The sequence below is a fragment of the Salvelinus alpinus genome, chromosome 27, assembly GCF_045679555.1.
Source record: "Salvelinus alpinus chromosome 27, SLU_Salpinus.1, whole genome shotgun sequence".
Lineage (NCBI taxonomy): Eukaryota > Metazoa > Chordata > Actinopteri > Salmoniformes > Salmonidae > Salvelinus > Salvelinus alpinus.
The window spans coordinates 36,387,961-36,414,313 of NC_092112.1; the positions used below are offsets into that span (position 1 = coordinate 36,387,961).

A 26,353-nucleotide genomic window follows, 5' to 3' on the forward strand; every position below is an offset into this window, starting at 1 on the left:
CCTCCTATGTTATTCTCTCTATCTTCTCTATGTGTTATTCTCTCTATCCTCCTATGTTATTCTCTCTATCCTCTCTATGTGTTATTCTCTCTATCCTCCTATGTTATTCTCTCTATCTTCTCTATGTGTTATTCTCTCTATCCTCCTATGTTATTCTCTCTATCCTCCTATGTTATTCTCTCTATCTTCTCTATGTGTTATTCTCTCTATCCTCCTATGTTATTCTCTCTATCTTCTCTATGTGTTATTCTCTCTATCCTCCTATGTTATTCTCTCTATCCTCCTATGTGCTGACGGCTTTTGTCAGATGTCGGTGAGGGTCTCATTTAGCGGTGTATAACATGGCTGTGCTGCTGTACCGTAGTGGGTTCATGTAGCTTCTCAGAAGGCAATGACGTAAACACAGTGAGATGGAGTTTTACAGCTGAAGAACAGGCTGTAAGAACACCATGTGTCCTCCCACCTCCCCATTCTCCGCCCCCCAATTTTGTATCAGGCTAAGTGGTTGATGGATGGATGGTGACGGTGGTTTGGAGCTCCGTGGTTGTTTGGTGAAGATGGTGGAAGGAGGGCTTGGAGCCATTCAACATCAACCAGTCAACTGGAGCCTGATGCAGCTTTAGGCATTTCGTAGTGAAACGTCCTGCAGGGGAGGGAGGGAGGGAGGGAGGGGGAGAGAGAGAGGGAGAGAGGGAGAGAGGGAGAGAGGGAGAGAGGGAGAGAGGGATTTGTTTGACACTGTTTACTTGTAATAGTAGCAGAGAGCAGCGAGGTCTTCCACTCTATAATGCTGTTTCCAGGCGTGGGGTGGTTTTTCCTCTGCTCTGCTTGGGAACATTATGCTACTGCTCTCTAATCCCTAACTCTAATTAAATGTGTGCTTAGGAGCCCTGTACTGGTGCTGGGGTGTATATAAACACTGTAGTGTGTGTGTGTTCTGTATGGGAGGGGATAGGGATGGGGCCGTCACGTCCCAGTGCATATAAATTGGCTGGAGATGATAGTCAGGGTATGGCTAAGTCAGTGGGGTTTAGGGTCTAGGTGACTGCACCTCTAACCTCCCTCTCCGCCTCCCTTTCTCTCTTGCTCTAAAGAAGAACCAGACCAAATCAAGCTTTCAGAGAGCGCCCATCTGACAAATTGACAAGACCTCCAATCTCCTTGGCAGGGTTTAAGGTTCCTAGGCTGGTTTAAGGGGGGGGGGGGGGGTTCTGACGAAGCACAGACAGTGCCAACGCAGACAGAAAGTGTACGAGCTTCCATATCTTGCTGTTAAATAGGACCCGTGATTCCTCTCTCCCTCCCTCTCTCTCTCCCTTCCTCCCTCCTTTCCCTTTCTCCTTCCCATTCTCGTCATTTCTCTTCATTATCTGTCGCGTTGTGTTGTAACTTCTGGCCTGTAGTGCCCCCCTGTGGCAGAGTGTGGAACAGACAGAACAGTGTGTGTGACTGAAGACGTAACATCACGTAAAAGGCATAAAAGAAACACCTAAGCGGCGTATCTTTCTTTCTAGTCCTGACAATAATTTTTTTTACTGTCGGGGGAGGTTCTCTTCGGCAGTGTTCAACCAATCCGGTAAATGTGGAGGAGGAGTTAAGATGGAGTGTCGCCTTGTTTAACGTCCAAAAGAGGAAATCTCTTCAAAGGCTCTCTTTCCATTTCCCCTGAAAACCAGATGCATCCAGTTGTCACCTTCCCCGCTGAAGGTGCTGAAGACCTGACCAGACCGACCACATGCTGGAAGGACATCTTGCAACCATAAGTCATCTGACTAAAATCATGAATCATCACTTCACTAGCATTCAGGTCAAATACACCTGTTAGACTAATCTGTCTCATTGCCCAGTTAGGACATGAGAGATATTTCTAAAAACTACTTCAAATATGCCTAAATACACTTTTAAAGAGGAAGTTATGCCAATGTCACAGTATTAGTCATACTACAACTCTTTGACTTTGCTGTTTGAATAATGCATAGTCAAATTAACCGCGCGAGGACTGTTGAAAGTCACCGTAATGGACACACTGTGTTTGAGTGGCCATAATATTCCTAACATAGGAAGAGATCTGGATTTAATTCATCCCCTTACAAAGCCCATTGAACATATCTGACTCAGAAAACCTCTTCTAGGACCCCACAGTAACATGTAAATGGTATGAAAGAGCAGTTTAAAAAAAAATCTCTGATCAAACTTACTATGGGCATGATTTAAATCAGACTTTTGTGGGCTCCCGAGTGGCGCAGCGGTCTTAGGCGTTACTACAGACCCGGGTTCCTTCCCGGGCTGTGCCACAACCGGCGTAGCCCGGGTTAGGGGAGGGTTTGGCCCGGGGGGGCTTTACATGGCTCATCGCGCTCTAGCGACTTCTTGTGGCGGGCCGGGTGCCTGCAGGCTGACCCCGGTCGACAGTTGAAAGGTGTTTCCTCTGACACATTGGTGTGGCTGGCTTCCGAGCTAAGCTGGCGGGTGGCGGGTGTTAAGAGCGCGGTTAGGCAAGTCATGTTTTGGAGGACGCATGACTCCACCTTCACCTCCCGAGCCCGTTGGGGAGTTGCAGCGATGAGACAAGATGGAAATTGGGGAGAAAAACATAGTAAAATATAAAACAAAATGACATTAGAGAATCCCTATAACAATGAGGAGGTGACTCAGCATCCCTATAACAATGAGGAGGTGACTCAGCATCCCTATAACAATGAGGAGGTGACTCAGCATCCCTATAACAATGAGGAGGTGACTCAGCATCCCTATAACAATGAGGAGGTGACTCAGCATCCCTATAACAATGAGCATGTGACTCAGCATCCCTATAACAATGAGCATGTGACTCAGCATCCCTATAACAATGAGCATGTGACTCAGCATCCCTATAACAATGAACATGTGACTCAGCATCCCTATAACAATGAGCATGTGACTCAGCATCCCTATAACAATGAGCATGTGACTCAGCATCCCTATAACAATGAGCATGTGACTCAGCATCCCTATAACAATGAGCATGTGACTCAGCATCCCTATAACAATGAACATGTGACTCAGCATCCCTATAACAATGAGCATGTGACTCAGCATCCCTATAACAATGAGCATGTGACTCAGCATCCCTATAACAATGAGGAGGTGATTCAGCATCCCTATAACAATGAGCATGTGACTCAGCATCCCTATAACAATGAGCATGTGACTCAGCATCCCTATAACAATGAGGAGGTGATTCAGCATCCCTATAACAATGAGCATGTGACTCAGCATCCCTATAACAATGAGCATGTGACTCAGCATCCCTATAACAATGAGGAGGTGATTCAGCATCCCTATAACAATGAGCATGTGACTCAGCATCCCTATAACAATGAGCATGTGACTCAGCATCCCTATAACAATGAGCATGTGACTCAGCATCCCTATAACAATGAGCATGTGACTCAGCATCCCTATAACAATGAGCATGTGACTCAGCATCCCTATAACAATGAGCATGTGACTCAGCATCCCTATAACAATGAGCATGTGACTCAGCATCCCTATAACAATGAACATGTGACTCAGCATCCCTATAACAATGAGCATGTGACTCAGCATCCCTATAACAATGAACATGTGACTCAGCATCCCTATAACAATGAGCATGTGACTCAGCATCCCTATAACAATGAACATGTGACTCAGCATCCCTATAACAATGAGCATGTGACTCAGCATCCCTATAACAATGAACATGTGACTCAGCATCCCTATAACAATGAGCATGTGACTCAGCATCCCTATAACAATGAACATGTGACTCAGCATCCCTATAACAATGAGCATGTGACTCAGCATCCCTATAACAATGAGCATGTGACTCAGCATCCCTATAACAATGAGGAGGTGATTCAGCATCCCTATAACAATGAACATGTGACTCAGCATCCCTATAACAATGAGCATGTGACTCAGCATCCCTATAATAATGAGGAAGTGACTCAGCATCCCTATAATAATGAGGAAGTGACTCAGCATCCCTATAATAATGAGGATGTGACTCAGCACCCCTATAACAATGAGGAGGTGACTCAGCATCCCTATAACAATGATGAAGTGACTCAGCATCCCTATAATAATGAGGAAGTGACTCAGCACCCCTATAACAATGAGGAGGTGACTCAGCATCCCTATAACAATGAACATGTGACTCAGCATCCCTATAACAATGAGCATGTGACTCAGCATCCCTATAATAATGAGGAAGTGACTCAGCATCCCTATAATAATGAGGATGTGACTCAGCACCCCTATAACAATGAGGAGGTGACTCAGCATCCCTATAACAATGAGGAAGTGACTCAGCATCCCTATAATAATGAGGAAGTGACTCAGCACCCCTATAACAATGAGGAGGTAACTCAGCATCCCTATAACAATGAACATGTGACTCAGCATCCCTATAAAATTGAGCATGTGACTCAGCATCCCTATAACAATGAGCATGTGACTCAGCATCCCTATAACAATGAGCATGTGACTCAGCATCCCTATAACAATGAGCATGTGACTCAGCATCCCTATAACAATGAGCATGTGGTTCAGCATCCCTATAACAATGAGCATGTGACTCAGCATCCCTATAACAATGAACATGTGACTCAGCATCCCTATAACAATGAGCATGTGACTCAGCATCCCTATAACAATGAGCATGTGACTCAGCATCCCTATAACAATGAGGAGGTGACTCAGCATCCCTATAACAATGAGCATGTGACTCAGCATCCCTATAACAATGAGCATGTGACTCAGCATCCCTATAAAATTGAGCATGTGACTCAGCACCCCTATAACAATGAACATGTGACTCAGCATCCCTATAACAATGAGCATGTGACTCAGCATCCCTATAACATTGAGCATGTGACTCAGCATCCCTATAACAATGAGCATGTGACTCAGCATCCCTATAACAATGAGCATGTGACTCAGCATCTTTATAGCAATGAGCATGTGACTCAGCATCCCTATAACAATGAGCATGTGAATCATCATCCCTATAACAATGAGGATGGGACTCAGCATCCCTATAACAATGAGCATGTGACTCAGCATCCCTATAACAATGAGCATGTGACTCAGCATCCCTATAACAATGAGCATGTGACTCAGCATCCCTATAACAATGAGCATGTGACTCAGCATCCCTATAACAATGAGGATGGGACTCAGCATCCCTATAACAATGAGCATGTGTCATAGCATCCCTATAACAATGAGGATGTGACTCTGCATCCCTATAACAATGAGCATGTGTCATAGCATCCCTATAACAATGAGGATGTGACTCTGCATCCCTATAACAATGAGGAGGGGACTCAGCATCCCTATAACAATGAGGAGGGGACTCAGCATCCCTATAACAATGAGGAGGGGACTCAGCATCCCTATAACAATGAGGATGTGACTCTGCATCCCTATAACAATGAGGAGGGGACTCAGCATCCCTATAACAATGAGGAGGGGACTCAATATGTACACGTTTCAGTGTCAACATACATTCACACACGTACGTTGATCTTGAAAGACTTTGGAAAGAAGCAGCTAGCGTGCTGAGCGTTAAGAGGGGATGATGGCTCCCCAGTACCGCTGATGCTGTTGAAACTTTGCCATAACGTTGCTCTCACACACTCCACACTGAGTGACATGGGGGGATTATGGGGGATAATGTCCACTCGCCGCAAACAGCCTCTCTCGAGTGGAGCCATTTCCCATTGCCTGACTCTGAGAGGGGCTCTACACACACACACACTCACACACACTCAGCTCTACTGCAGTCAACACAAACATGGACATAAACACACTGCCTGAAAGAGCACAGACACTCAGCTTGAGCTTCCCGAAAACACAAACACAGGCACACACACACACACACATACACACATACACACATACACACATACACACATTCGTGCAGAAACCCCTCAATTGTCAACAATGAAAAAGGAATATCAACACCAGATTTAGGCCTAGCTGCGTACATGACTTTGACATGATCTTCCTGCATGACTGTGTATTTGTAGCATTAAACACTGTCAGCATCTAAACACACAAGGTAGATTTCACATAAGGGACTCACAGGATCCACATCCAACAGACGTCCCATCACGTTGACAGCCAAGCCTCCAGTTGGGAGTTTGATTACTGAAACAATGTGGCAGACGTGTCGTTGCCTGTCACTACTCCACAAACACACGAACACAGAGGAAGAGACCGCGGAACAGGCATCCACAATGTTGACTTCCATGTTAAACGCCGCTGCAGAAATTAGACTGCAGAAAACCCTGCTTAGCAACACATGCACCACCCCCTTCCATCTTCATCTCAGGGATCTGCGCTGTGGAGCTTTCATGTTGTTAATAGCCTTTCCTCCTCTTCCTCCCTCCCTGTATCCCTCCATCTCCTGCCTGTATTTCTCAGCTAATTATGTAAAGTGACTCTGCCCCCCCCGCCTTAACTACCGTCTGAAATGAGCTGTTCAGAGTTACCTCTCTTTAGAGCAACACACAGCTGGGTAGGCATAGCAGCACTTTACTGTATGTGGGGAAGTGTGTGTGGGTGTGTGTCACAGATCAAACACAAGCTCGCACACACGCGCACCCATGCAGGGACACATAATATACACTGGCGCACACGCGCACACACACCCATACCGCTTCATATAGGGGCCGATCACCTAGTCTGTTACCGGGGTGTAAACCAGGGATCATCAACTATATTCAGCCGATTTTTCCTTGAGCGGATTGGTCAGGGATACCTAGTCAATTGTACAACTGAATGTATTCAACTGAAATGTGTCTTCCACATTTAACCCAACCCCTCTGAATACGAGAGGTGCGGGGGGCTGCCTTAATCGACATCCACGTCTTCGGCGCCCGGGGAACAGTGAGTTAACTGACTTGCCTAGTTAAATAAAGGTTCAATTAAAAATTAAAATAACAATTCCTTCAAGAAAAGCCCTTTGCACTCAACAAGCAATCATTTTTCTGTGTACTTACATGTCTATTAGAGATGTTCTCTAATGCGCTCAGCCAGTCAGACACGCTCTCACACACAGCACATCTCTCACCTTGTTTTCCTGCCTCTTGGATCTTGGACCTGGGCCTGGCTGGCTGAAGTCAATACCTTGGCTTGTCAGAGGGGATGTCACAGGGAAATACGATGTGTTTCTGTTCTGGTGGAAAATAGAGGGAAGAAAGAGAGGGCCTTCTCTCTCACTTTTCATGGCCAAGGTCTGATTGTCGTCTACGTGTAGTTAAGAGCACGGAACAATCAGTTACAGAACGTCGGACGTGTCCGGACGTCTAATATTTAGCAACGGAGCTGGCTAGCAAGCTAGCTTTTTTTTGACGAGTTGCCATCAAACAACCTTGCCTTCAAAGCATCATGTTTCATAACATATTTGTCGCAGCGACTTTTGGTTTGACATAAATTGTAGCTGTAATGTCAAGCTCTGTCAAGCGCTGGCAGTCGAATATTGTTGCATGAGTGAAGCTAAAATCAAATCAGTGTCAGTATTAAATCACAACAACAAGTAGAACAAGAACAAAGAAATGCATTCAGTAGGTGAAGTTTACACTTTTATTTCCTTGCAAACTTGCCCCTAGAGAGCCTCAGCTTAGACCGTTGCAATACTATCATCTCCAGCCAGAGATAGTTTTATATTTTAATCCAAATAAAATAAAGCCTGAGGGCTATTTGTCCTTTTAAAGTTGAGGTGTCAAAGAAGGTATTTCATGGCTGAGTGCCCTTTTTAATACACCTCTCCCTGAACAGAACACCTTCCAGTCTGCCAGTCACCCCATGACGACAAGTGTGAACAGCAGAAATAGGGTTGTGTTGCGACTAAATGTGTCCCCTTCCTCCTATCTGATGTGCTGATCTCTCTGTTTAACTGGGATAGGAGGCTCTGCAGATGTGTCAGTCAGAGAGTGAGAGTTCAGTGTGTGTAATCGTAATGTAATATATGCTATTTAGCAGACGCTTTTATCCAAAGTGACTTACAGTCATGCGTGCGACACATACATTTTAGATCTGGGTGGTTGTGGGAATCAAGCCCACTATCCAAGTGGCATGCTCTACCAACTGAGTGTGTGTGTGTGTGTGTTTGCGTGTGTGTGTTTGCGTGTGTGTGTGTGTGTGTGTGTGTGTGCGTGTGTGTGTGTGTGTGTGTGTGTGTGTGTGTGTGTGTGTGTGTGTGTGTGTGTGTGTCTGAAAACAGGTGTGCATGATAGTCATGAAGGAACCACTGTTAGGAACAAAGGGAAATTGTAGAGGAAGGAAGAGGTTGATGTGTAAATGTTCTGCTTGTTGAGCATTGTGTGTCGAGCCTGGGCGCGCAGACACAGTAGTGTAGTACAACGTTTGGAGTGTGTATGTGGGATGCTGCATCGATAAGACATGAGGGACGTGTAGGCCTATGTTTCATCCTTAAGTACATGTCCAGTGCATTCAGACCCATTCCCTTTTTCCACATTTTGTTACCTTACAGCCGTAAAATAAAACATCATGACAAAGCGAAACAGGTTTTTAGAAATGTTTGCAAATGTATTACAATTAAAAAACAGAAATACCTTAAGATCCTTTGAGACTTGAAATTGAAAGCTCAGGTGCATCCTGTTTCCATTGATCATCCTTGAGATGTTTCCACAACATGATTGGAGTCCACCTGTGGTAAATTCCATTGATTGGACATGATTTGGACATGATTTGGACATGATTTGGAAAGGCCTTGGTCAGGGAGGTGACCAAGAACCCGATGGTCACTCTGATAGAGCTCCAGAGTTCCTCTGTGGAGATGGGAGAACCTTCCAGAAGGACAACCATCTCTGCAGCACTCCACCAATCAGGCCTTTATGGTAGCGTGGCCAGACGGAAGCCACTCCTCAGTAAAAGGCACATGACAGCCCTCTTGGAGTTTGCCAAAAGGCACCTAGAGGACTGTCAGACCATGAGAAATAAGATTATCTTGTCTGATGAAATTTCTTGCATGGAATAGCCTTAATTTCTCAGAACAAGAATAAACTGACGAGTTTCAGAAGAACGTTTTTTGTTTCTGGCCATTTTGAGCCTGTCATCGAACCCACAAATGCTGATGCTCCAAATACTCAACTAGTCTAAAGAAGGCCAGTTTTATTGCTTCTTTAATCAGAACAACAGTTTTCAGCTGTGCCAACATAATTGCAAAAGGGTTTTCTAATGACCAATTAGCCTTTTAAAATGATAAACTTGGATTAGCTAACACAACGTGCCATTGGAACACAGGAGTGATGGTTGCTGATAATGGGCGTCTGATGTTCCATAAAATATCTGCCGTTTCCAGCTACAATAGTCATTTACAACATCAACAATGTCTACACTGTATTTCTGATCAATTTGATGTTATATAAATGGACAAAAAAATGCGCTTTTATTTAAAAAGCAAGGACATTTCTAAGTGGCCCCAATGTTTTGAACGGTAGTGTATATCCATTGAGGTTTGTCTTATTAGTCTCAAACCCACTTCCTCTCTCTCTCCTCTCTCCTTCCCCTCTACAGAGGCGTCCATCCTGAGCTACGATGGCAGCATGTATATGAAAGTGGTGATGCCAAGCGTGATGCACACTGAGGCCGAGGACGTCTCCCTCCGCTTCAAGTCCCAGCGTGCATTCGGGCTCCTAATGGCCGCTACCTCTCGGGACTCTGCTGACACACTCCGTCTCGAGCTGGACAGCGGCCGCGTCAAACTCACGGTCAACCTAGGTATCGTATAAAACCGTTAACCGCTAACCCTCTTCTTTTGAGGAGGCATGTTTAAGTTAGCTCATAGTAGTTTTCGTGAGTTGTATTTTACATGAGTTATTTTTTTGTTTTGGTCGAATACATCAAAAAAATCTAACACAAACTAAAACTCATTTTTAATCATTTTTGTACAGTAGTTGCATGGATTGTATTTTGATTTGCTTGGCATCATATACAGTATTTTCTTGCTTTGTTGCTGTGGTCTCTGTAGGGTATTTCTAGCTCATGAATCTAACACTTAACCACGATATCCATGCTTTCAGGCTACATCTTTTGAACAGATCATACCGCAGTCATTCTTCATTACGATATTGACTTGACTGTAGAAAAATGCACTAATTGTAACATCACTCTCAGGCTAGACACTTTCAATGTTTTACTCAACATTTTTCACAAACATTGTTCCACATTGGCCTAGCATATAGCTATACCATATACGCATTTATAAGACTTTTAATAGGTCCTATTATTTTATTTTGAATTTGTATCTCTCATGTAACGTACTGATAACATCTGGGTTTATTGTCTGGGCTTGTTCTTGTCGTAACAGTGTTTTGTTTATTATTTCCTGTTTTATTTATTTTTATTTTGGTTTGGTCCATATTAGCAGGTCCATGGCTCCTCCCATTAGTACCCCTACAGTAGTGTAGGTGGTATCTCCCATGTCGCCTTGTTCAAAGATGGTACTCACCCCTTCAACGGCCCCTAGCCTGCGGCCCGTCTGGCACACAGCCCGAGCCCACAGCACACAGCTAGCCTGCAGATGGTGGCCTATAGGCATATAGGATAGGATTCAAAATTCCAAAAAGCACTCGCACATCTGGCTGCAGCTGCGTGGGAATAATGCAATTACTTCAAAGAAAAGAGAAACTTGCTCACTGCTCTTGCTAGTATAACTTATTTGTATTCAAGCTTACATGTCGGCCCAAATATGGGATAGGATAGAAGCACCCAATCTGTAGTACTGATGAACGCATGCGCTATCATACAATACACACACAAACCCCACCTGTCAACACATAATTACCATCACACTATTACAGTCAGTTTTATATACATTATGTTTTCAATCACTTTATCAACTATACTGCTCAGTAGATAATGTGATCCGGCTGCTTTCGCTCCAACAAACATAAACAAATTCACTACTACTACAACTAGTCCTGTGTTAGAGCCAGGTTAGTGGTTCGCTTCTAGGCCACTATACAGTGCTGGTGCTGACTGGATCGATGCTGTTTGCTTCCACTTTTCTGTTGCGGTTGACGGTACATGACGAGCTGGGTCACATGGATCCCAACCCAGATCACCTGACCAATCCAATCAGACCAATCACAGGACTAGTCTACTTCCTGTATCTTCTTTTGAACGAGATACCCATCATATAACACTGTTTTGTAGCCTGTAGTTTAATGTAAAGTATACTGCAAATTGATTTATAAATCAACTGATGGCTACAGGTGTTGAGTACAAAATGAAGTTTCCAAAATACTGGGTTGGTAAATCGATGTGGCCAATGAACTGCAAGCGGACATTTTGAAATTGAACAAACATGTAAATACATTTAAAATATTTTTTAGAAATAGTTAAGAACATGTATTTTATAGCACGCATCCGACCTACAAAATACTGCCAAACACAAAGAAAATTATTTTAATTTGAGAGAAGGAATTCTGACCTTAACTCAAAGAAAGCGTAATGGTCAAAATTAGAATAAGACATAATATCCAAAATGGCAGTTTGATGTTGACATCATCAAAAGTTACCATAACGACCTAAAATGGCCGCCGACGTCATGTGACCGTCCCCGGAAGGTGGAGTTTCTGTTCTTGGATGTCTGCAGCTTTTACCTTGAAGGATGCGATTTCATCTGTCACTTATTCTCCCCCCATCTAGACTGTGTCAGGATAAACTGTACCACCAGTAAGTCACCACTCCACTTGTTGGAGAATTCTTCTTTAAATGAACGTTATATAATGATGTTTGACATGATTTGTGTGTTATAGATAGGGTAATGTACAGAAGTGCGATAATGGAATTACATGGATAAGAGATTAGCTATAGCCAAGATCAAAGAAGAAATTATAATTGTTTCTATACGTTACATTTAACTCAATTATCCAACTTTTCTCGATCTATTTTGTTAGGTTTACAGTTTTTTGCTGTCAAAATGTTACTGAAATTCCCTCCCATATGTAATGGTCCGAGTATGGGAATGGTATTCTCTATTTGTCTTGACAAGATAAATGGTTGAATGACTTGTACAGAGGTACAGTACAACTGCTCTTACTCATGAAGAGGTTTTGAGTCTGACAGAGAGAGGAGCATGTGTTGGTCATGACAGACAGTCGAGGGCCTGGTTTATGAATGTTGCCTGGAGAACGAATGTTGGTTTCAACTGATACGTGTGCAAGGTGTGTTTGGAACTGTGTTTGAGTGTGTGCGCCTGTGCGCATTTCTCTCTCGCTCTGTGTGTGTGTGTGTGTGTGTGTGTGTGTGTGTGTGTGTGTGTGTGTGTGTGTGTGTGTGTGTGTGTGTGTGTGTGTGTGTGTGTGTGTGTGTGTGTGTGTGTGTGTGTGTGTGTGTGTGTGTGTGTGTGTGTGTGTGTGTGACAGCCTGTCCCCGAGCTGCAGCTTTATTTCACGGTAGATCCCAGTTTGAGTGACAGATCAGACACAGTCGTTCACTCCAATTACTCTGATCAATGTCACTGATTGCACAGCACACCTAATGCGGCAGTAGGTAATGTGTGTAATGAAACACACACACGAGCGCACACACACACACACACACACACTCCGTGAACACACTGGAGTGGCACACCACAGGCTTGACACGCCCTCTTGTGGATAGCAGAGGAATTTGTATTTGAAGAGATTCTCTCTTTGCCCTTTGTGGACCTGTGAACCTGTGGACCTGCACCTTCCATGATTTGTCGGCTTTGTGTAGAAATGTGCTTTAAAAATAGTTCCAAGCCCTTTTATGAGTAACAGCAGTTATTATCTTACCATATAAGCAGTCATACGTCCACTGACAGAGGACATAGATTATTACATACTGTACACATATACTGTATGTATTATCGTTTGTCATTTATTGTAATCTGTTCAGATCTTTTCTCCTCTGTTTTTACTTTAAGCCAAACCAAATCTTTGATTTTAGAGTTAGCGAAGTAAACACAAAATGCCCAGAGTGCAACAAACCTGCTTTCCTGCATTCAAGATCCGAGCTAGAATCAGTGTCCCAAAAAATGCTTTCTCCTTCTCTGACCAACAAATTGGTTGGTGGTAGACTAACCTAACGTAGCAGGTGTAGAAAGGGGGAACGGAAGTTAGGTTGAAAATACTGTATCCCTGAATTCCAGAAACATCCGTTTTCTGCCGTCCCCGCTAAGGTTGCTGGTAAAATAACCCAGCTCACCCAGACAAAACAAAGGTTTGGTTTGCGTTGCTGACTAACCCTAACCCTGAACTAACAAACGGTCCTTCTCAGGCAAGGGACCAGAGACTCTATATGCTGGACAAAAGCTCAATGATAATGACTGGCACTCTGTCAGAGTGGTCCGACGCGGTAAAAACTTCAAACTGACAGTCGACGAAGACATGGCTGAAGGTACTGTTACTGGTTCTGATGTGATGCATTTTTTTTCACTAATAAAAGAGGTGAAATCCTTTGATATTCCAATCCTGCCCCTCTCCTCCCTCTTGACCCCTTTCTCCCCTTCCTTTGTTATTCCCTACATCTTTCTAATTCCTCCTTTGCCTCACTACAACCTCTCTCTCTCTCTCTCGTTCTCCTTCTCTCTCTCTCTCTCTCTCTCTCTCGTTCTCCTCTCTCTCTCTCTCTCTCTCTCTCTCTCTCTCTCTCTCTCTCGTTCTCTCTCTCTCGTTCTCCCTGTCTCTCTCTCGTTCTCTCTCTCTTTCTTGTTCTCTCTCTTTCTCGTTCTCTCTCTTTCTCCTTCTCTCTCTCTCTCTCTCGTTCTCTCTCTCTCTCTCGTTCTCCCTGTCTCTCTCTCTCTCTCTCTCTCGCTCTCTCTCTCGTTCTCCTTCTCTCTCTCTCTCTCTCTCTCTCTCTCTCGTTCTCCTCTCTCTCTCTCTCTCTCTCTCTCGTTCTCTCTCTCTCGTTCTCCCTGTCTCTCTCTCGTTCTCTCTCTCTTTCTTGTTCTCTCTCTTTCTCCTCTCTCTTTCTCCTTCTCTCTCTCTCGTTCTCTCTCTCTCTCTCTCGTTCTCCCTGTCTCTCTCTCGTTCTCTCTCTCTTTCTTGTTCTCTCTCTCTCTCGTTCTCCTTCTCTCTCTCTCACGTTCTCCTCTCTCTCGTTCTCTCTCTCTCTCTCTCTCTCGTTCTCGTTCTCTTTCTCTCTCTCTCTCTCTCTCTCTCTCTCTCTCTCTCTCTCTCTCTCTCTCTCTCTCTCTCTCTCTCTCTCTCTCGTTCACTCTCTCGCTCTCTCTCTCGTTTTCCTTCTCTCTTGTTCTCCTCTCTCGTTCTCCTTCTCTCTCGTTCTCGTTCTCCTTCTCTCCCGTTCTCCTTCTCTCTCTCTCTCTCGTTCTCGTTCTCTCTCTCGTTCTCCTTCTCTATCCTTCTCTCTCCTTCTCTCTCTCGTTCTCACTCTCTCTCGTTATCCTTCTCTCTCTCTCTCGTTATCCTCTCTCTCTCTCGTTATCCTCGCTCTCTCTCGTTATCCTTCTCTCTCTCGTTATCCTTCTCTCTCTCATTATCCCTCGTTATCCTTCTCTCTCTCGTTATCCTTCTCTCTCTCGTTATCCTTCTCTCTCTCGTTATCCTTCTCTCTCTCGTTCTCTCTCTCACTCGTTATCCTTCTTTCTCTCTCTCGTTCTCTCTCTCTCTCGTTATCCTTCTCTCTCTCTCTCGTTCTCTCTCTCTCTCGTTATCCTTCTCTCTCTCTCTCTCGTTCTCTCTCTCTCTCGTTATCCTTCTCTCTCGTTATCCTTCTCTCTCGTTATCCTTCTCTCTCGTTATCCTTCTCTCTCGTTATCCTTCGCTCTCTCTCGCTCTCTCTCTCTCCAGGCCAGATGGCAGGTGACCACACTCGTCTGGAGTTCCACAATGTGGAGACAGGGATTCTGACAGAGAGACGTTTCGTCTCCTCCTCCCCCTCCTCCTTCATTGGACACCTGCAGGTAACCCCTCCAGGCCTGGCAGGAACACATGTTAGACCATAAATCATCATTTGGCGCCTGGCCAGGCACTGACCTACACAGACCGGATGGGGTCGGGGTCAGAGCTAGTGCTACTGTTATAGCCTCTAGACCTCTTCTAGATTCTTGCCCTTAAGATTTTAACAACTTCTCTCTTCCTTGCTTCAGCATTACTTAGGGTGATACAAATAGCTATCCATATTATTGTCATCGCTGAGTTATTGCGATACCAAATGTTATCGTTATCGTTCCCGAACTCACCTCCACCCACAGGGCCTGAAGTTCAACGGCATGTTCTACATTGACATGTGTAAGAACGGAGACATCGACTTCTGCGAGCTCAACGCCCGCTTCGGCATGCGCTCCATCATCGCCGACCCGGTGACCTTCAAGTCCAAGGGCAGCTACCTGGGGCTGGCCACTTTGCAGGCCTACACCACCATGCACCTGTTCTTCCAGTTTAAAACCACCTCCCCGGACGGCTTCATACTGTTCAACAGCGGAGACGGAAACGACTTTATCGCCGTTGAGCTGGTCAAAGGGTGAGGCACTAGTCATGTACGAGTACCATTATTCTCTTACCTGGCCTTGTTTGCTCAGTGTTCAGAGGAGAGCGAGTGCTCTCTTGTTGTCCCTACCACTGCTTGTGCACACACTCCCCTTCTCAGTAACGTCTCCTACACTCACACACTTCAAGTCCCATTGTTTTGGTAGTGCACGCTAATGGAAACACAAAGGCTGAAGGGGCTTCTCTGAGGCGGGTCCCAAAGTACAGAAACAAAGAATTACTGACGTGTGCATCCCTATCCCTTGTCCCCTCGCATGGACACACACAGGCTAAAGTGGCTCCTCTTGGGGCGTATAGTGGAGAAGGGCCCTTAATGAAGGGACGTACTAGGAGTGCTGAAGTATGCATTTGTGTGCCCTTGTCTCGTCCCTCCGTAGGTTTGTCCACTATGTGTTCGACCTGGGGAACGGTCCCAGTCTGTTGAAGGGGAACAGTGACAGTGCCCTGAATGACAACCAGTGGCACAACGTAGTTATCACCAGGGACGCCACCAACACACACACCCTCAAGGTGGACGCCAAGTCCGTCACACAGAACGTCAACGGAGCCAAGAACCTCGACCTCAAAGGTAACAAGAAGTACACTGATAAACATATCCTCATACACTTTCTCCCACCGTTCCAAGGAAGGTAGTAAACACACATCAAGTCTACAGGCACTAGAGATGTACTTTTCAGTAAAAAACCAAGCAGTCAGCCTCTATATACCCTTCCATCATAGAGACATTAACACTGTCAATCCAACGTTTACGCTACTGTAGCATAGCACCTGGAATGCATGTCCGACACATGATGTTAGTGATGCTAGTGTGGATGTTGGAATGTAGCCGTCGGTGGTGTTTGCTCAGGTTGTTTGCTGATTTGACTGAACAAACTCGTAATAGTTGTGTAATGACTGGATTATCCTCTATTTACAGAAACGGTGTTGACACACTCTCTGACCTTTACATCCTTTATCCTTCATTTGTTCGTCAACTCACCCCTCCCTTCATCTGTCTCTCTCTCTCTCTCTCTCCCTCCCTGAAGGGGATCTGTTTGTGGCAGGGCTGGGGCCTAACATGTACCAGAACCTTCCTAAACTGGTGGTCTCTAGGGAAGGTTTCCAGGGTTGTCTGGCATCTGTAGATCTGAATGGCCGCCTGCCTGACCTCATCAACGACGCCCTGTTCCGCTCCGGACAGATCGAACGCGGATGTGAAGGTACGACCCATGACCTAAGACCCCTACGCCAAATGAACCCACATATTATGTATGCGTCCAGTTCCAAATCGACCCCTTGCACCCTAGATGACTAGATCTTGACCCTCTACTAATTGCTATACTATCGTCCTTGCCCACTCACACCTTTTGACCATCAAGCCCGGTTCATTTATGGCCACTTAGGGTCCCAGCCTAATGGTGTACTGCAGTGGTTCCCAACCAGGGGTACTTGGCCTATCCACAGGGGGTACTTGAGAAGACTCATGAGACCATAGGCCTACTGGTAAAATGCACATGGGGGGGTACTTCAGGGGAACTCCGGGCAGTGGTTCAGTAACCGAAAAAGGTTGGGAACCACTGGTGGACTGTGGTAAAATAATAGACAGGGGCACTGCATCTACCACTAGGTGGTGCCAAAGGATCAGTATTCAAAGTGAGCTTGTTTTCTCACAGGACATTCCTAAACACACACAATGACTTACACACCAATATCTATAAACCTGATCACTTTTTCTACCTACTCCTTTTCTCTGTAATCAAACAGATGAACACTAATTAACCACTTAACATAACAAAGTGAAGTACTTACCTTTATAACCACTGTACTTAACTATACCTCTACTATACCAGATACTCAAACTAACCCTATGGTCCCTCACTAACCTGACTCTGTTGTTTTTCCGCTTCTTTCTGTTCTGTTTGTTGTTTTTCTGCGCTAACAAAGTTGGTTTCACCAAAGCCGACCTGCAAGGTAGAAGGTTCAACTCTCAACGCTTCTCTGAGGCGTGGCTGAAAGAATGCTGTGTGCAATGCATTGTGGGTGTAGCATGTCCCACTGCTGGCGAGGAGGGCTTGCTCTCTGGGAGTGGCGGGAGAAATGTTGGAGAGGGACAGAGAGGGATGAAAAGAGAACGATAAGAGGCAGAAAAAGTGAGAGAATCCAGAAGGGAGAGCCAGACAGACAGGGAGATACTGAAAGATAGGAGGTGAAAAACAATCATTCCAACCCACACAGAGAAGCACATCCATTATTAACCATAAGGTCCATTTCCAGCTCAGGGCTGTAGTACTGTAATTATGTTGTGCTACTCGTAGTTGCTGTCTGCCTACGGCCGCGGCACCGACCAGCCCACTCTTTATGGTAATCATGCTCTGCTCGGTCCGTCCCTCCATCCGTCTGACACAGACCCAGAGTAGCAGAGTCTATTACAGTTTGAACAGAAACTAACTCGTGTTCATGCTCCCATGGTCAGAGAGTAGAGTAGGGATGATTACTGCAACATAAGTGGTAGGATCAGAGTTGTAATTAAATAGGTAGAAGATATTACATGTAGGGTGTGTGTATATATATGTATGTGTGTATATATATATATATATATATGTTAGAATATATCCTACTATACTGAGACGCTGATGGGAGGTTATTACTGTGTCAGGTGGGACAGAGGAAGCAGCCAATAGTATCACATACCTGCTGCTGAGCTTTAACCAAGGCTAGTTTCAGGGGGTTCCCAGAGATACGTATACCCGTCTCTATATATCAAAGTAAATGACTCAGATATGAAAAGTTGAGATATACAGAAAAGTATAGCAAATACTGCAACTGCGCATCAACCGTGCTGCTGAGGCCATCTCTCAGCCCCTCTCGCTCTCTCTCTCAACCCTGTCGTACTCCTTCCTTCCTTTCTCTGGTGAAATGAGAAAGTGCTGTTACAGAGAGTGAGTCTTCCGGTACAGACAGGGTCGTGTGACTGAATACCGTCACCTGCATTAGACAGTAAAGGCATTTTCAGCCAGCAACTATACTACTTCTTTTGTATTCTTCTGTTTCACCTCCAATGTCTTTTCATTTCTCACATATTCTCTTTCACAAGATACTTGCACTTAAATTACTGTTTATTTGCAGTTTCTTTTTTTTAATCATTTCACATTTTGGAATTCATTTTTTATTTTGGAGGTTTTTTGATAAGATTTTGTATGTTATTTGTTTGAATCCAGACGGATTTACTATATACACATAATGCATTGTTCTTGTTTGCATTCCCACTTAGACAAGTATTCAAAAGTGTGAGATGCTGTATGTGTGGTGGTGGTTGGTGGAGAATGGTATACACACATCCTGTTTGACTTTGAATACCCCTTAGACTGTCTCAACGGAGTGCATACTCAGGGATATGCACTACTGTACTTGCACACTCTGAAGTGTTCACTTGTTATTGTTCTTGTTTTCATTTCTATGTGTCTTAAGTCTATGGTGTTGTAAATCTAGTGTTTCCCTTTATTGTAATGTTTCACTTCCTGGAAAAAGACGTGTAGTTTTTTGAGGAGGGTGGGAACATTTGTTTCTGTGACTCCTGTACAGTATCTGTTATCGTAAGCCACATGTGGAGAAGGTCATCTATTTCTCTTTTCTGTTCTTGCCTGTTCATAATGGTTCTTATGCAGTGTTAAAACACACAGAGAGAGTGTTGTGTTTTCTTTCTCCAAACGTTGAGACGTCCTATTGGTACGATACGGCCCGCATGCCCCCCCCCCCCCCACTTCCTGTTCCACACAAAGTGCACTACTGCATGGTACCTCCAATGATGGAGCTCAGTGGCAACCCCTGTGGTTACTCCACCCCTTTACACCCTGTCTGTTCCAACAGGACCCAGCACCACCTGTCAGGAAGACTCCTGTGCCAACATGGGCGTCTGTATTCAACAGTGGGAGAACTTCACCTGCGACTGCACCATGACGTCTTACACAGGGACACAGTGCAACGACCGTGAGTACCGTTGACTTTGTACTGTACATATGCAGACAGACACACAGATAAATACAGTGCACATACACACACACAGGCAGACATACACACACACAGGCAGACGGACACCTTCAACTTTACCACGACCTGTTACACTGAGGGACGCTGTGCGACAGCCGTCAGTACCAGGGTCAAGGGTTTTCTGCATCATGCTGGTTGTTACCTTATTCTTGCGCTGTATATTCTACTTTCTCTGTGACAGCACCAGTGAACGGAATGGTGTGTCTGTGATATTCAAAATATGCCCGGAAGACCTTCAGTACAAAAGCGGTTGAATTGGTTTGAAATGGCTCTCTGTGTCACACCTTCTTGTTGTTTGGTCACAGAGCTTTAGTAACTTGGTTTTATGAGTCAGTGAGTGACTGATGTTATGTAAAACTGCTGGTTCTGCCCAAGCAGCCATTTTGATAAACACCCCTAAAGAGGTTTCTCAGATGTGTGTGTGGCTCTTATCCCCGTGACGATGGGGACTCTCGTCTTCAGTTTGCGGTGGCAGGCGCGCACAGTGGCGTGCACAGTCTTTCACGGGACAGTGTAACGTAAGGGTGGCTCTGCTCTGCTTTGCCCGTAGCACAACTAATGAGCTGAATCATGTCGAAAAGGAGCTGTGATCACACTGGCCTTTCATACCGGCTAATGCTGCTGGTGGCTCCACGGCTCTCGTTCTCTACCTGGCTCTCTTTCTTTCCCTCGCTGTCTCTCACTCTCTTTAGCTCCTCACCTCTCTGCCTTTACCTTGCTCTCTTGTTCTTTTGCTATCTCTTATCTCTCTCTCTCTCTCTCTCTCTCTCGTTCTCTCGCCTGTGTTTCTTGTCCTGTCTTTGACACAGAGTCGTGGTTTGAGGCGATGAGTGCTACTCAGACCCAGTCATTAGCCCATGGCCATGCCTCAGCAGACGTTCCAGTGGTTTCATATCTAATCCTGTTGACACTTCAACGTCAAGGAGCCAAGGGCACGACATCACCATTATTTCCATCCTAAATAGTTCCCTATACAGTGTACTGCTTCTGGCTAAATCCCTCTGGCTTTGTCTTTGTGGAATTGTTTTGTATTTTGCTTTAATTGGACCCCAGGTAGCGTAGTTGTAGCCAGCTAATAGGGATTCTAATACCAGTAAACAAAACAACAACAACTTAATTGTTACTTGTTACCTATTAAAACAGGGGCCCTTTGGGTGCTGTTAAATGTAGTGGTTTAATGTTCTGGCCAGGTACCAGATTAGTGTTCCATCTGTGTTTTATAATCCAACCTTTTAGTTATTCTTCTCTACTGTACAGCTTACAATTCATCCCCCCTCCTCTCCCCTGTAGCTATTCCCCAGGTCGTTGCAGTAAATGAGAACGTGTTCTCAGTCAACTTACCTGGTAAAATAAAAATAATGAAGTAGAGGTTCCTCTTCCCCGAGGTTAATAAACTGTTCATAGAGCCACCACTAGATGGCAGTAATGTACCGAGCATCTCCGTACGCAGCCTAGCCTACACCAGGCTGGCTAGCTGAGAGAAGAAATTAGATGCAATCCCCTGAGCATGAAATCAGCTTTCCTCATCTCTCTCTCTCTCTCTCTCTCTCTCTCTCTCTCTCTCTCTCTCTCTCTCTCTCTCTCTCTCTCTCTCTCTCTCTCTCTCTCTCTCTCTCTCTCTCTCTCTCTCTCTCTCTCTCTCTCTCTCTCTCTCTCTCTCTCTCTCTCTCTCTCTCTCTCTCTCTCTCTCTCTCTCGCTATCCCTCTCTCTCTCGCTATCCCTCTCGCTATCCCTCTCCCTTGCTATCCCTCTCTCTTGCTATCCCTCTCCAAACACACACACAAACACACCCCCCTCATGCTGTACCTGCTGCAGAAAGTGGATTGCTATGACCCTTTCTCCAACTAACACAATGCAACAGTGATATCTCAAATCATGTTGTTTGATAGTGAAACTGAAGGGGGCCCAGTGTGGTTCCATAGCTGCGCTGTAAGGCTGTGCTGCAAGGCTGTGCTGCGCTGTGTGTCAGGCATGAATCGAGCGCAGCCTCACGTGAGTGTGGTTCTAATTAGCACAGTGCAGAGTAGTGGAGAGTGGAGCTTCTTTCTCTCTCTGGCTCTGTTTGTCTCTGTCATTTTCTCTCTCTGTCTGTGTCTGTATGTCTCGCTCTGGTGTCTTTCTGTGTGCCTGTCTGTCTCTGTCTATATTTGTCTGTCGCTGTCTCTGTCTGTCTCTACACACATCCTGTTTGACTTTGAATAATAAGTGCATTCTCAGGGATGTCCGTCTCTGTCTATATTTGTCTGTTGCTGTCACTCAATTCAATTTAAATTTTCAATTTAAATTTAAGGGGCTTTATTGGCATGGAAACATATGTTTACATTGCCGAAGCAAGTGAAATAGATAATAAACAAAAGTGAAATAAACAATAAAAAATTAACAGTAAACATTACACTCACAAAAGTTCCAAAATAAAAGATATTTAAAATGTCATATTATGTCTATATACAGTGTTGTAATGATGTGCAAATAGTTAAAGTACAAATAGGGAAATAAATGAAATAAATATAGGTTGTATTTACAATGGTGTTTCTTCTTCACTGGTTGCCCTTTTCTTGCGGCAACAGGTCACAAATCTTGCTGCTGTGATTGCACACAGTGGTATTTAACCAAATAGATATGGGAGTTAATCAAAATAAGATTTGTTTTCGAATACTTTGTGGGTCTGTGTAATCTGAGGGAAGTATGTGTCTCTATGGTCATACATTGGGCAGGAGGTTAGGAAGTACAACTCAGTTTCCACCTCATTTTGTGGACAGTGTGCACATAGCCTGTCTTATCTTGAGAGCCAGATCTGCTTTCAGCGGCCTTTCTCAATAGCAAGGCTATGCTCACTGAGTCTGTACATAGTCAAAGCTTTCCTTAAGTTTGTCAGTCACAGTCGTCAGGTATTCTGCCACTGTGTACTCTCTGTTTAAGGCAAAATAGCATTCTAGTTTGCTCTACTTTTTTGTAAATTCTTTCCAACGTGTCAAGTAATTATATTTTTGTTTTCTCATAATTTGGTTGGGTTTAATTGTGTTGCTGTCCTGGGGCTCTGTTTGTGTTTGTGAACAGAGCCCCAGGACCAGCTTGCTTAGGGGGCTCTTCTCCAGGTTCATTTCTCTGTAGGTGATGGCTTTGTTATGGAAGGTTTGGGAATCGCTTCCTTTTAGGTGGTTGTAGAATTTAACAGCTCTTTTCTGGATTTTGATAATTAGCGGGTATCGGCATAATTCTGCTCTGCATGCATTATTTGGTGTTTTACGTTGTTCACGGAGGAAATTTTTGTAGGATTTTTGCAGAATTCTCCCTCTCTCTCTTTCTATTTCTCTCCTTCTCCCTCTCTCTCTCAAGGCTTTGGGGGTGACATAGAGACCTGGCAAGCATGGCACTGTGGGTGACGATGGCATCAAATACCAACCTTCTAACTCTCAAGTTATGCCAGGTTCTGAGTCAGAAGGCTGTTAGAAAAAAGTCATCATGAGTCAAAGTTAGTGTTGCCTTTGTTCATTTCATCTGAATGCAGTCAGTAGAGCGTTTTTCTCTACTCGTGGTAAGATTAAAGTGAAAATTCAGCCAGGCAGTAACCTGCATTTCTGCTGTGGTACGGTTGGCGGTTTGTCTTGTTTTACTGCAGACTCTAAGCCTTTACAGCAAATCCCTATATTGTATCCAACAGGGTACTGCAGACAGTGAGGCAGGCAGACAGTGAGGCAGGCAGGCAGACAGTGAGGCAGGCAGGCAGACAGTGAGGCAGGCAGTGAGGCAGGCAGTGAGGCAGACAGTGAGGCAGACAGTGAGGCAGACAGGGAGGCAGACAGGGAGGCAGACAGGGAGGCAGACAGGGAGGCAGACAGGGAGGCAGACAGGGAGGCAGACAGGGAGGCAGACAGGGAGGCAGACATGGAGGCAGACATGGAGGCAGACATGGAGGCAGGCAGGGAGGCAGACATGGAGGCAGGCAGGGAGGCAGACATGGAGGCAGACAGGCAGACAGGCAGGGAGGCAGGGAGGCAGACAGGCAGGGAGGCAGACATGGAGACAGGCAGGGAGGCAGACATGGAGACAGGCAGGCAGGCAGACATGGAGGCAGGCAGACAGGCAGGGAGGCAGACATGCAGGCAGGGAGGCAGACATGCAGGGAGGCAGACAGGCAGGGAGGCAGACATAGAGGCAGGCAGACATGCAGGCAGGGAGGCAGACATGGAGGCAGGCAGACAGGCAGGGAGGCAGACATGGAGGCAGGCAGGCAGGCAGGCAGACAGACATGGAGGCAGGCAGGGAGGCAGACATGGAGGCAGACATGGAGGCAGACATGGAGGCAGACATGGAGGCAGACATGGAGGCAGACATGGAGGCAGGGAGGCAGGGAGGCAGACATGGAGGCAGGGAGGCAGGGAGGCAGACATGGAGGCAGACAGGCAGGGAGGCAGACATAGAGGCAGGCAGACATGCAGGCAGGGAGGCAGACATGGAGGCAGGCAGACAGGCAGGGAGGCAGACATGGCGGCAGGCAGGCAGACAGGCAGACAGACATGGAGGCAGGCAGGGAGGCAGACATAGAGGCAGGCAGGGAGGCAGACATAGAGGCAGGCAGACATGCAGGCAGGGAGGCAGACATGGAGGCAGGCAGACAGGCAGGGAGGCAGACATAGAGGCAGGGAGGCAGACAGGCACGGAGGCAGACAGGGAGGCAGACAGGGAGGCAGACATGGAGGGAGACATGGAGGCAGGCAGACATGGATGCAGGCAGACAGGCAGGCAGGCAGACATAGAGGCAGACATGGAGGCAGACATGGAGGCAGGCAGACAGACATGGAGACAGGCAGGGAGGCAGACAGGCAGGGAGGCAGACATAGAGGCAGACAGGCAGGGAGGCAGACATAGAGGCATACATAGAGGCAGACATAGAGGCAGACATAGAGGCAGACATAGAGGCAGACATAGAGGCAGACATAGAGGCAGACATGGAGGCAGACAGGCAGGGAGGCAGACATGGAGACAGGCAGGGAGGCAGACAGGCAGGGAGGCAGACAGGCAGGGAGGCAGACATAGAGGCAGGCAGGGAGGCAGGCAGGGAGGCAGACATAGAGGCAGGCAGACATGCAGGCAGACATGCAGGCAGGGAGGCAGACATGGAGGCAGACATGGAGGCAGGCAGACAGGCAGGGAGGCAGGCAGGCAGACAGGCAGACAGGCAGGGAGGCAGACAGGGAGGCAGACATGGAGGCAGGCAGGGAGGCAGACATAGAGGCAGGCAGACATGCAGGCAGGGAGGCAGACATGCAGGCAGGGAGGCAGACATGGAGGCAGGCAGACAGGGAGGCAGACAGGGAGGCAGACAGGGAGGCAGACATGGAGGCAGACATGGAGGCAGGCAGACATGGAGGCAGGCAGACAGGCAGGGAGGGAGACATGGAGACAGGCAGGGAGGCAGACATAGAGACAGGCAGAGAGGCAGACATAGAGGCAGACATAGAGACAGACATAGAGGCAGACATGGAGGCAGGCAGACATGGAGGCAGACATGGAGGCAGACATGGAGGCAGGCAGACAGACATGGAGACAGGCAGGGAGGCAGACAGGCAGGGAGGCAGACATAGAGGCAGACAGGCAGGGAGGCAGACATAGAGGCAGACATAGAGGCAGACATAGAGGCAGACATAGAGGCAGACATAGAGGCAGACATAGAGGCAGACATAGAGGCATACATGGAAGCAGACAGGTAGGGAGGCAGACAGGCAGGGAGGCAGACATGGAGACAGGCAGACAGGCAGGGATGCAGACATGGAGACAGGCAGGGAGGCAGACAGGCAGGGAGGCAGACATAGAGGCAGACATAGAGGCAGACATAGAGGCAGGCAGACATGGAGGCAGGCAGACAAGATAGAGCAAAGCAGTTCGACACAAACAACACACTATATACAGTGTGTGCAAATGTAGTAAGATTAGGGAGGTAAGGCAATAAATAGGCCATAGTGGCGAAATAATTACAATTTAGCAATTAAACACTGGAGGGATAGATGTGCAGAAGATGAATGTGCAAGTAGAGATACTGGGGTGCAAAGGAGCAAAAAAATAAATAACAATATGTGGATAAGGTAGTTGGATGAGGATATTTACAGATGGGCTGTGTACAGGTGCAATGATCGGTAAGCTGCTCTGACAGCTGAAGCTTAACGTTAGTGAGGGAGATATAAGACTCCAGCTTCAGTGATTTTTGCAATTCGTTTTTGCAATTCGTTCCAGTCATTAGCAGTAGAGAACTGGAAGAACTTGCCTATTTAACTAGGCAAGTCAGTTAAGAACACATTCTTATTTTCAATGACGGCCTAGGAACAGTGGGTTAACTGTCTTGTTCAGGGGCAGAACGACAGATTTTTACCTTGTCAACTCGGGGATTCAATCTTGCAACCCTCCGGTTACTAGTCCAACGCTCTAACCACTAGGCTACCTGTCGCCCCATTGAGACTGCCAGAGGTCCGGGTAGCCAGGTGGAAAGCATGGCCAGCCGTAGAAAAATGCTGGTTGAAATTCTTGATTATTGTAGATTTATCAGTGGTGACAGTGTTTCCTAGCCTCAGTGCAGTGGGCAGCTGGGAGGAGGTGCTCTTATTCTCCATGGATTTTACAGTGTCCCAGAACTTTTTGGAGTTTGTGCTACAGGATGTACATTTCTGTTTGAAAAGCTAGCCTTTGCTTTCCTAACTGCCTGTATATATTGGTTCCTAACTTCCCTGAAAAGTTGCATATCGCGGGGGCTATTCGATGCTAATGCAGTACGCTACAATATGTTTTTGTGCTGGTCGAG

General features: G+C 46.0%; 1 protein-coding gene across 13 annotated transcripts in view; it reads left to right on the top strand.

The window, feature by feature from the left end:
* The window catches only part of LOC139556484 (neurexin-3b-like), a 328,473-nt gene that overhangs the window by 48,513 nt on the left and 253,607 nt on the right, over positions 1-26,353 (top strand). For 7 of the 13 annotated variants that reach the window (XM_071370483.1, XM_071370492.1, XM_071370484.1 and 4 more), the window contains exons 7-14: positions 9,571-9,774; positions 11,707-11,733; positions 13,303-13,422; positions 14,835-14,947; positions 15,239-15,507; positions 15,911-16,101; positions 16,559-16,732; positions 19,380-19,499. In XM_071370483.1, the coding sequence (XP_071226584.1) occupies positions 9,571-9,774; positions 11,707-11,733; positions 13,303-13,422; positions 14,835-14,947; positions 15,239-15,507; positions 15,911-16,101; positions 16,559-16,732; positions 19,380-19,499 (1,218 nt within the window). Of the gene's footprint in view, positions 1-9,570; positions 9,775-11,706; positions 11,734-13,302; positions 13,423-14,834; positions 14,948-15,238; positions 15,508-15,910; positions 16,102-16,558; positions 16,733-17,456; positions 17,484-19,379; positions 19,500-26,353 lie in introns of all 13 variants that reach the window. The other 6 variants (XM_071370487.1, XM_071370488.1, XM_071370489.1 and 3 more) reach the window with 1 other exon arrangement.